The following is a 12,365-nucleotide window of genomic DNA, read 5'->3' as shown; positions in this document are numbered from 1 at the left end:
TGGATTCGGTTAATGAAATTTTCGGTTAACGAACGACTCTGTGGAACGAATTGTGTTCGTTAACCGAGGGACCACTGTACTACATTAAGCAAAAACAAAATTTTTAAAGATCAAAATCACATTGAAATATTACACGACCGTCAGCAGAGGCGGGAAATATGACTGCGAACAACTTCATATTTTTCATATTCTGGAATTTTCCGGAAAATTCCAGCTTTGGGAGCGATTTTCCCAAGGAGCACATTTTCTGGAAAATTCTGAGAAAATTTTCCCGATACCCAGAAAATTCCAGGGTTGGTGGATTTTTTTCCTGGGTTTGAGAGATGAAATAACGCATCACTCGGGAAAAATCCGAGAAAATTCCATTACCAGGAAAAATTCCAGGGATATGGGATTTCTTTCTGGGTTCAAGAGAGTATGTAATGCAAAATTTCTGGAGTCTGGGAAAATTTTCCTGATACCCGGAAAGTTCAGGTTATAAGGGAGTTTTTTCGGCTTTGAGAGAGTCGTCTCGTTACCCAGAAATTTATCATTCCCATAAATGCTCTGCACCAATTGTTCCGGCTAGTGGAGATATCACTGAATATTTGCACTGTATTTTTATATTTCAGAAAAATGTCTGACCCAGAAGCATTAAAGAAAGGGGCTCTTGTGTCTGCTGCATATGACACTTTTTTACAGGTAAGTAACAAGTTATTTGTTCATTGTACTGTATTACTGTACAGTATTTGCATTAGCTAGATTCAAATCCAACTTCAAAAAATTACAAGTACCTGTACATTGTACTGCAGAATATATGTCGATTGTGAAGAGTACCGGAGCTCTTCAACAAGCTGCTGAGAGTTTTTTTATTATTATTATGAAAGATAAAGGATACAAGATGCGAGCATTATCATCATGGACAAAGTTTTGTGAGGAATAATGCCCTAAGTGGTGCAGATTCATGTGTGTGTACAGTATTGAGTTGAATAAATTAATGCTCAACTGTATTTCAACTGTCCCAATTAAAATTTTATATATATCAGATTTTCTCTAATGTGCAAATTTTAAAGCACAGGTACTTTACATTTCAACACAGAAGTTTGTGGTACTGTACACTCGACGTGGAGGGTGCAAAGCTGGTTCCACTTTTACCGTACACCGGGTCACTGTACGACCCTAACACACAAACTAGCACGGAGCAGTTTAACAATTGCCTTATATCAATTTATACTTGGCAAAAGGACTAGGGAAGAATGATTAAGTACTGTACAAGCGTATTACTATAGAGTATAGACCAATGTGTCTGTTGATGGATGATGAAGATGAGTGATGTTAATATCCTGTATATGAGATAAAACAAACCATATAGAAGGTGATTCTGAATTGAGTACAGTGATCCCTCGGTTAACGAACGCCTCGGTTAACGAAATTTCGGTTAACGAACTGCCTTCCATAAGAATCTTCAATTCGGTTAACGAACAAAAATTTGGTTAACGAATTTCTTACGAACCGACCTTAACATGTTTTCGCTTGCACTGGCCGGGCAACCAGCTTTAGTATCAGTCCGCCAATACATTAATCGGTTCTAGGGCTTAAATTCCTTACTATTTTAGTAAATATCAAGAAGTTTATACTATTCAATAATTTTAAAAGTTTAATATTCAATTTTTTAGTCATTTTAACAATTATTGAACATAATTGAAGGTAAAGTGACTAGTTTAATGCGCGGCATCTAGCCTCTTAACACAGCAAAGAGGCGTTAGTCTCTCTCTGTTTTCACTGGAGGTAACATCTTGCTTGAGACTCTCTTCAACTAAACGCTTTTTTTCTGTGTTTCCAAGCAAATTATTGGTCATTTTGAAATATATTTTACATATTGACAATATATAATGCAGTGCAGTGTTGATTTAAAGAAAATAATCTTGAAATACACCAAGAGAACTAAAATTTTATGGGTGAAATGGTGCCATGGGGTGACTTTTCTTCCACCCCAATGCCTTCTCCTCTTCCTTCTCCTCCACCCCCATTCTAATTCCCATCATCATCATCATCATCATCCAGGAGCCTTCTACATACACATCTCAAAGTAAGTGAACTTTTCTCCCATTTTTGTTTAATTTAGGAAATTTTCGGTGAGCTGGAACCAATTACCCAAAAACCCATTGAAACAATGGTTTCGGTTAACGAACGACCTTCTGGAACGGATTGAGTTCATTAACCAAGGGACCACTGTTTAGTAAGTTGCATGTTGTATTCCTGGGACAGTTTTAAGACACAATGTCAGTATGACAAAATGTCGGAATCTGCATAGTTTTCTAGCTACAGTACTTGAAAAGCGTTGAAGATAAAGATGGTGAGGTTGGAGGAAAACAGCTCTGAATTTATGTGTAATTTTATGCATGTAACTTACACAATGTGATACAGTTGCATTATTACATTAAATGTTCAAAATTCCCTCCCTCTTTCTCTAGAATATGGAGTGACAGGCCTAAAATGTACATTAAAGCCTCTATAACTGACTGTGGAGACTGTTCAGATCACTATATTCACCTCTAAAAGTAGCTTTAACTGTATACTGTAACATTAAAACTTAAAATTGTAGGCATATAAACATCAATAACAAAAGTCCAAAAAGAGTAAAAATTATGTACCGGTAAGTTCATGTACAAACTGTGTCGCAGTCGCCACAACTTAACTGTCAGTTTTTACAGTTAGCATTATCAGGGATTCAAGCTAATGTACTTTCTGTGAACTGCTGCAAAATTTGTACTGTATGTATAATAAAGGTATGTAGTTATGTATCGTAGCAGATATTATTTTCAATTATCTGAATTCCTATGGGGTCCCCACATTTGAATTGCACCAATGCCCCCACAGGTCTTAATGCATCCCTGATACACACACACACACACACACCGTTGTTTAAGTTAGGATATAAGTTTATTGGTTATCACACCCAGGTCCCTTGTGTTACATATCTTCCATATCTTTGATAATTATGGAGTCATTCATGATTTTCTCTGGTGGGATTTCAGTACAAACTCTAAAATCTTTGACTTCTTCCATTAACTGCATAATTTACTCAAGATTCCTGAGGCAATATATCAGACGTCTGGAAAATCCTCTGTGGTTGAAAGACTTGCTACTCATCCACTACAGAATCTACTTTGGTAGCCATCTTTGTTATTTTTATGCACTCAGTTGTTTGTTTAGTTATTTGATATATGGCCAGTATGCTAACATAAGAATACAGAAGGTGTTCTTTCCTTCCCTTCATCCTTTTTTTTTTCTTGGACTTCCCCAGCCTGTTGTTCCTTTCCCCTTTTCTTAATCACTTTACCTCTCCTTCCTTTTTCCCCTTCTCATCTCCTTCAGTTTGTTCTGTCTTCACTTCCTTTTATTCTTACTCTTCCTCTTCTTTCTCTTTTCCATTTCCTTCCCTTTCTCATCTTTCTATTTTCCTCATCCTATTCTCTCTGTTCTCCCATTTGTTCCTCCTTAACCTCTTGCTCCATCTCATTTTTACTTATTACTCTCTCCTTTCTTGTATTTTTAATTTTTCAGTGTCTCTTATTGATTGACCTATTCTACCGCAATATGTCCTTTAAACATCTTAACTAAGTCTTTGAAGAAATAAATTGTATAACGTTGTTGAATGCCTGAACTGTACTTCAGTTCTCATTGCATTTTTTCAATGAAACGTCATTAACAAATAATACCTGATATATGCAATTTCTATTTTGCTACTTTGACACTAAAAAAGTTCAAACCACAGTACAAAAGAAATTGTGTGATATCGTTGCCGACAACTGATTGCTCAAACTTCAACATCGCATCCACTGTCACTGAATTCATCTCAATAAGAGAGCATTAAGTAACATTCCATGTGATTATTTTTACACCAATCTTTCAAAAGACCCTTTACCGTTTGTGGAAAATGTTCAGAAGTACTACTAGTACTCGTGCAATTTCCCCTGCTAAGGTGTCTAAGGTGTATGCAATCTTGATTATCTGTGTTCATTTAATTGATTGTTAATGCCTTTCATAAAATGTGGTCTGTATTGATTTGTTTAATTTTTGTCTCCTAAAGATAGGTCAAAGTACCAAAAAATGGGAAAAATATGTCCTGTGTACGGTATGTCTGTCCGATTTACATGGCTTTTTCTCGGAACACATTCCATAAAAAATCATCCACTTGCTGAATATCATACTGTACAGTACACTTATCCATTAATTTTTTATTTTTCCTTTATATTTCTGAAAGGTTGGGCTACGAATCCTGTCTTTCATACTGAATGCATTTATTGTACGTCATGTCAGTCGAGAGGTGTTTGCAGTGATGACAGTTCGGCTTCACTTGCTGTATGCCACAGGACTATTGTTGTCACGAGAGGCCTTCAGGCGAGCAGCCTTAAGCTCGAAAGCGTCTGTGGAAATCCACAAGCTTATTAATTTGGTGTGGATAGGGTAAGTGATGATCTGTATCTTTCCAGTTTTATCTGTATATTATGTTTTCAAATCAGAGCTTAGAGTCTGTTTGAGATATGCTGAAAAAATTTTTTGCTTTAGGTAGCAATGCATACAAAATGATTAGTAAATTAATGCAATTACCAGTATTTATTTTTATAATTCATTATATCAAATTAACAAGAGTAGATGTAATTTTAGGTAAATTTTTAATATTGGCATCTTAGTAATTACAGATTGTTACAGTAAACCCTTGCTATTCGCGAAGGTTAGGTTCCAAGGAATAGTGCGAATTGGCAGAACCGCAAATAGCAACTTAAACTACCCAAGTGCACTAATGTATACCTGTACAGTGGTCCCTCAGTTAACGAACGGTTCGATTAACGAATTACCTCCCACAAGGATCTTCAATTCGGTTAACGAACAAAATTTTGATTAACGAAATCCTTACGACAAACACATTTTGTTGTGAGCATCAGCTGATGAGCTGATGGGCTGGTCTGCCAATTCAGTAATCTGTTCTATGTTTACTGTACATTCGTTTCCAGTGGGGTAAATATCAAGAAAGTTGTGCTCTTTAATATTTGTGCATTTTTTATATTAAAATTATTAGTCATTTTAAAATTTACTTAATATATTGATAATATATGCAGTACAGGGAACTAGTTTTTTTTGTGCCCATCAGCCGCTTGACTCACCCACCAGGCGTCAGTTTGGCTTTGTTTACAGTGGAGTGAACATCGATTTTGTTGGTGTCTTGAATATTTTTACATTAAACTTATTGGTCTTTCTGAAATTTAGTTCATATATTGATAATATATAGCGCAGTGCAGTGTTGATTTAAGTAAAATAATCTTGAATTACACCAAGTGAACTTAAAATTTTATTGGTGAAATAACTGCATCAAGCATGGGTCCCCTGAAAGGTGATTTCTCCTCCATCCCCACTTCCTTCTCTTCTCCCTTCTCCTCCACCCCCACTTCTAATTCCCATCATCATCACCAACCAGGAGCCTTCTCCATATGCTGTTTGAAAATTAATTTAGGAGGTATCAGATTAAATTCTTCCTTTGTATCAATACTGTACAGTATGTCTGTCTGTTTGTGCACACACACACATGAATTGGGCATTATGTATTTCTGTAATAAACACTAAGATCATTAACTTTCCCATCCTGTGCTAACTTCTCTCCACCTACCATGTAAAATATTAGGTTACATTCAGTAATTTTTTCCTTTTATGACTTTCTTTTAAATAGGTGATTGTCTTGTTTTGATGAAAAGATTATATTTATATTTTCTTTCATAAATAGTCAGAGTTAGAGAGGTACTACTTAATGATACATTTTGACACTGTCAACCATAGTACAGTACAGTACACAAGACTACAAATGCCAGTGAAGATAGTCCTTGTTTGTTGCAAATTTGCATATCACAGTTTCAATTTATTGCATTTTAAGTTTGATGAACAAAATATTCAATTATCCCAACATAGAACAGTATTTCAGGCAGTGACTAAACAAATTGGAATTACAAAAGCATTCTTTTTATTTATATCAAAGAATCAATTTTGTTGAAGCAATTTGCATAATTTGAAATGTAGATACAATATTAAAATGACAAATCTTAGGAAAATTATAATACTGTATAGTGGGTTTGCGATAATTCATGGGTTAGGTACCATAAAACCTCATGAATTATCATATCACGAATTAGAGTTTAATGATTAAAATGGATACATATAATTGTTAGGGCCCAGAAGCCAAAAAATACGCACAAACTTTTTTAAAACTGTTTTAATAAATGCTAATTATCATACATAATACATAAAAAAGTACAGTAACAAAGACATTGTACAAAAAGTAGTAATGTATTATTATAGGAGTTTCTGCCCTTCTCATAATCATCCTGTATGTGGCACTATTACACCAACATGGAGACAGGCAGGTGCCAGGACTGGCTGGTTGGTCAGCAGTTTGCCTATGTAAACAATGCACCAGGAATTTTAATTTGACTCAATAACTCGTGTGATGTTGTGTGTGGTATTTTTTTGGGGTATTTTTTTTATTATTTTACGATAATGTTTTATTAACCTGGCACTAAATGAACATAAATACAGTAACATGGGAATTATGGTGAAATTGTATACTGTTACTGTATTATCAAGGGGTCATGTGGGAGGGAGAGGATTTTTCTTTTTTAGCCACCCAGCAGCCAGCCACTTTCCACTCTTCATTTTTCTTATGCTATACAGTAGTTTTATACTGTACAGTAATCCCGTGTTTTTCGCGGGAATTATGTTCCTGACACCCCCGCGAAAAGCCAAAACCGTGAATATTCTTTTTGGAATCACTGTACCTGTGGTCACCAAACAGCTCAGGTAGGTCATGCACTTAACCATGCCATGCTCTCCATTGCCCAGTGGTCACACTGATCACTGATGCACTGTACCGGCATTTACTAACATCATTATTTGAAACTACAGTCATGCGCCGCTTAACGTCCTAGATACGTTCTTGGAAACGTGACTTTAACCGTATTGGTCGTTGTCCGAACATCACATTGTGAACTTTGTATTTATACTTACGTGTATGTGGAATATTGCAGTGTATGTACTTGTACTGTACAATATTGCCTCGTCGGCGAGGCAAAACCAAGCATACGGTACACTGTTATACAGTTTGTAAACTTTTTATTTTGTAAGTAAAGAAATCAAATTAAAAGTACTGTACTGTACACTACAATAGCCAAAAAACATAAACCAGTTACATAGACATTTCTTATATTTATCAAAACATATTATGGATACCTGTATATAGTTACTGTACTGTATCATTATACGCCTGGCAGCACAATCTATAAGAACACGCGATGCATGCGTGACCGCGCCCACTCTAAGGCCACTTATGTCCGCTACGTCCCGTTGTATGAATTTTTTTTCCCCCATATTTTCATGGGCCACGGACATATGTGCGATCGGACGTTGTTCGGACGGACGTTAACCGGCGCATGACTGTAATCATATTGTAGTATAATAATGGAAAAATGTAAACACAGTTATTACAAAATAAATTTATTTACAAGTAAATAAAAAAATTATATTTCGCTGAGGCCGGCAACACCCGCATTGCCAGCCTCTCCCTGCTGTACCGGCGTCTGCCCGTCCTCTTCCACCCACATTCCTCCACTTGAACGCTTGTATTCTGATAAAAGACACAAATGAATTGTCAGTCTTCACCACCAAACAGGGAGGTACTACCGCCTGGGAAGATATTGGAAGCATAATGTGTTGTTTATGATAGACCCTGCTGCCACATGGCATCACAAAAATTGTAACCAAGTCCCAGGTTGCTGATCTGACTTTCTGCCTCATTTACACATAATTGCAGGGTCTCAATTGTTTCACTTACTATTGACAATATAACATACATATATTGTTTCTTACATTTGATCTTTTTTTCATTTTTGTGTTTCTTTATGGTTCTTTATTATTATTATTATTATTATTATTATTATTATTATTATTATTATTATTATTATTATTATTATTATTATTATTATTATTATTATTATTATTATTATTATTATTATTATTATTAATTATTATTATTATTATTATTATTATTATTACAGTTTCGCCTCCTGGGCCCTGATGTGGGTCAGTGACCTGTGCCCGGGTGGGCTAATCCCCGTAAAAAAAAAAAAAATAAATAAATAAATAAATAAATAAAAAATCTCGAGCCATAGCTCATACCACCTCTGAGCTTGTCCAATATAACTGTTTTTTCCATTATGGTCATCACTATTCTTGATCTCTTGGTTACTTTAGAGTCTTTGCTAGTAATATTTGCCTTTGATGAGGCTGGCTTATGTCCCGGAGCCATGTGGAATGCACGTGGGAGGACAAACAGAAGAGGTAATCACAGTAGCGTTCAGAGTACGGTAAGCACGTGTGGACTGAGGCTTCTCGGAGCAGCGAGTGTCTGAGGCGGGAAAGGGTGGCGTCTGTGCTGCACCGCACAGGGGAATATAAAAAATGGCGCAAAATTAAAATTTTTGTTTTTAAAGGATATTTTATATACAGTATATATAATTTTTTAGTAAAAAAATTGCGAATGGTCAAAACCGTGATAAAAAACCCGCAAAAATTGCCGGATTACTGTATTATATTTTCTTCATTTCTAAGTCACATTAGGTCATTGAAATTATATTTCCACAACTTTTATGGTTTCTTATGTAATAAGGGTTACAACGGTCAAGTGATACAGCATTTGCCTCCTGTTCCATGGGCCAGTGGTTCGATCCTTGGGCACTCCCAGTTCACACAAGCTGTAAATGGTACCTAACTTTACAACTTGGGGAAATAAATGCAGTTGAGTGCAATACCAGCCAGTCTGCCTCCTTGTGCATTCATGTCTATGGGACTCATTTTCACTTTCATGTAAATAAGTACTGTATACCTCTGTGCTGCACTGTGGCAGCTGGCAGCCGGCCTCGAATTTTGAGTATTTGACTGAAATTTAAAAAAGAAGTAGTACTGTAATAGAGGTACAGTACTCGCAAATTTAAGAACGTGAATTTGAATTTTGTGAATTATCACAACTCGACTGTAATTGAGAAATGTCTTACTTGTTGTGTTAAAGTCATCACAATAAATACAAAATATATTATTAATGTTAAAAAATTTAAATTCCTCAGGTTGTTAGTGTCAGGGCCTGTTTGTGTACTGGGCTGGTATATCTGGCAGTATGTTATGAAAAGGCCACCAGATGCTGTGACCACCGACTATGATGCTGGGGTTATCTTTATGGTAATGAGTATTGTTGTGGAGGTGGCAGCTGAGGTACCTTTTGTCTTAGCAGAATTACAGCTGTGGAACAAAACAAAGGTAGGCATTTAAAAATTCTGGTTCCCATTTTGATATTTTATTACAACAAAACCAAATGAGATGCAGTGATAAAGTTTTTGCATTTGTCACAAATTAAAAAAATTCTTGTATTCTTCTGTACACTTCAACATGTGTACCCTTAGTGATACATAGGATATCCAAGTACGTACAGTAATATGCTGCTCTAACATCAGGGTTCACTGGAAAAAGAGGTAACAAAACCAATCCTCCATGTCACATTACCAGTAAAATTCAGGTGGGTTCTATGGGGATTGATACATTTTCATTGGATTGGAATGAATGGAAAAAATATGGAGATGTTTGCTCTTTCCCTCAAATATACAGCAAATATTTACGAAGCTGCAGCATTTCCCTGGGATTATTACATTGATAGCTCCTTTATTACCTATTTGGATTTGTTTTCTATTATTATACTTTGTTAGAATCCTATTCACATCTCATCTTCAACTTTGAGTCAGAAGCAGAGAGAGTTAATTTCATGTACTTGTCCTCAATTTTACAAATTACAGTACGTTCATGTTTGGATTTTGTTAGGTACGGTAGTATTCTGTACCAGGTTTAGTGTTGTAGCTGGGCATTTTGGAAGATTAGTTTTGAGAATCATCTTTGGATCAGATGTTCCTTGGATGTTCTGGCAAGTTTTTAAACTGTTAGCTAAAATCTGTTTGAGTTTAGGACTGGATAATATCAGATCAGAATATGGAATTTCCCAGGTAATCTTTAGTTGTTACCAGTATTTACAGCTTATTAATTGTCACATGACCTGTTTGCTTTGGGATCTTGTTCATCAAGGGCTCTGCATCATGACGGCCCTTAGTATCTAACTTAGTATGGAACTGTAATACTGGGAGCTAGTAACTTCCATATTCTTATGGACTTACCCTACTCTTTGTGTACAGTAGAACGTCGATTTAAAGCGATTCAATATAAGACTATTGATTTAAAGCGACACCCACAATTAAGGACAATGTTTTAATTTATAGCGATTCTCCTATTTTGCGCGAGTCAATCTGGTGCATCATATTTAAAATTTTGCACCTAATGTTTCTCTGGGCATGCTACACTGTCCTAAGGGTAAAGCTGTACTGTACATGTACAGAAAATAATGTACTAAATGATTACTAAAATTTTTGTCGAGTGCAAACCATAGCATGATTATATTCAAATTAATCACTATCTTATAAGAATTCCAGCAATGTAAATTATATTCTCCCTGGTCACTTTGACTTTTTATAATAATAAAAAAAACCCTCAAGCTAAAGGACATAAATAAACAAATAAATACTTCACTAGACCTTCAGTGCCAACTGTCAAACATATCACTGTCATCCCCCATTTTCCCAGCCAGGGTTTGATGTTTTAGGCTTAAAGTTTTTATCTTGTATAATGTCACAGACTGAAGTTAGGAGAATATAATTTGTATTGCACGAATCCTTGCAACACAGCGAATAATTTGAATACAAACATCATATATTTTGCACAAGAGATAAGAAATTTTGCTCTCTGTAATAAAATTCTTAAATTAGAACTAAAATTTGTGTCTAATAGCAATGTTTATATTCAAATTAATCACTATCTTATAAGAATTCCAGCAATTTTAATTGTATTCTCCCATGTCAGTTCAGTTACATTTTATAAGAGAAAAACTTAAGTCACTCTTAAGGACAGATTAATAAATAAGCACTAGACCTTGGTTTCAACTGTCAAACATATCACCTCACCTCCCTGCCTCCCCCCCATCTTCCCAGCCAGTAAACAGACCATTTCCCATCCCTTAATTTTAGCTGTGTTGATTTATGAGTGTTTGTTTTAACATAATACTGTACTACAAAAAATAATCTTTTGTTTATTCTAGGAGATGGGCTGAGGTGCATCTGGGTAGACTCAGTGTTTTTAGTATTTTGTGTTTCTCTCAAGAACCAAACTAAATTATTCCATTGAAATAACACTTCGATTTAGTGCGAATTCGGTTTAAAACGACCTCTCTTGGAACCTATCTCGTATTATATCGACGTTCGACTGTATTGGATATTGTATATTATGGGTTAACTCCCAAAGTGTGTTGTGTTGTAGCAACAGTTGGAGCATTCATAGTACTACTACTTCCCATTGTCTGCCTGGATTAAGTTATGGGAGTCACCTGACTGAGTCCACTAGGCTATAAATGAGGGATTGATACTGAAATAAAATTTTATAAGTAAGCTCATAGCTGGACAATTTAGAAACCTGCCCTTGTAAATATTAGCAGGATATCAACAGGGAATTTAGTAATGTATTGCATCTGAAATCTGGTCATCTCATAGCAGCCAAATGCCATGGTGTATATGCACGAGTTAGTATGATGTCACATTTTGTTAGTATCCTACTATTGCTGGTGACCTTTGCAACCAGTTATTCCTTTTGAAGTGTGGTAGTTGTAATGGGGAGGTAAAGGAATCAACAGATAAAAGATATACACATATGATTTTCTTACTGTTACAGGTTGTGATTGAGGGATTAATGCAAGTACTGCGCTCTATACTTCTGGCAACATTTGTGTATATTTGGCCCATGCATGGTGTTTTAATGTATGGCATCAGTCACATTGTTGGCTCACTAATATATTGTGTGTCATATTATGGGCTGTTCATTCAAATCTTTCACAAGAAGGAGGAAGTCGTGAAGTTACCAGTTAAAGGAATTAGGCAACTGTTTCCTAGATGGAAACCAGGGAGATTATTGGTAAGTCAGCAGTAAATTGTTGATTTTTATTATTACAGTGTTTATTTTAATTGTCATACCTAAAGGTGATTTATTATACCTTAGATATAATAGAAGTTATCAGTTTGATTTAAGCATAATTTGGTAACCAGGGAAAGTGTTATTTACATTTAGCAACTTGACTTGCTGATTCATATCAGTGTTTGTGACTGTCCAAGTTTTAAATTGGACATTTTTATGAATAAATCCCCAATGAATAACCGATGATAGCCAAACAAAAAAATTTCCCCAATCCTTATGGGCACCAG

The 12,365-nt window shown here is 35.5% G+C and overlaps 1 protein-coding gene across 14 annotated transcripts in view; it reads left to right on the top strand.

Annotated features, from left to right (window-relative positions):
• The window catches only part of LOC121863243 (protein RFT1 homolog), a 71,872-nt gene that overhangs the window by 16,753 nt on the left and 42,754 nt on the right, over positions 1–12,365 (top strand). For 10 of the 14 annotated variants that reach the window (XM_042361768.1, XM_042361766.1, XM_042361764.1 and 7 more), the window contains 4 exons: positions 612–681; positions 4,247–4,449; positions 9,147–9,336; positions 11,839–12,078. In XM_042361768.1, the coding sequence (XP_042217702.1) occupies positions 616–681; positions 4,247–4,449; positions 9,147–9,336; positions 11,839–12,078 (699 nt within the window). In that variant the 5' untranslated portion in view covers positions 612–615. The remainder of the gene's footprint in view (positions 1–611; positions 682–4,246; positions 4,450–9,146; positions 9,337–11,838; positions 12,079–12,365) is intronic. The other 4 variants (XM_042361772.1, XM_042361770.1, XM_042361771.1 and 1 more) reach the window with 1 other exon arrangement.

This window comes from Homarus americanus, unplaced genomic scaffold (assembly GCF_018991925.1).
Source record: "Homarus americanus isolate GMGI-L3 unplaced genomic scaffold, GMGI_Hamer_2.0 scaffold46197, whole genome shotgun sequence".
Taxonomy (NCBI): domain Eukaryota; kingdom Metazoa; phylum Arthropoda; class Malacostraca; order Decapoda; family Nephropidae; genus Homarus; species Homarus americanus.
The sequence above is the reverse complement of the archived record's forward strand: the minus strand, read 5'-3'. Positions and strand labels throughout refer to the sequence as shown.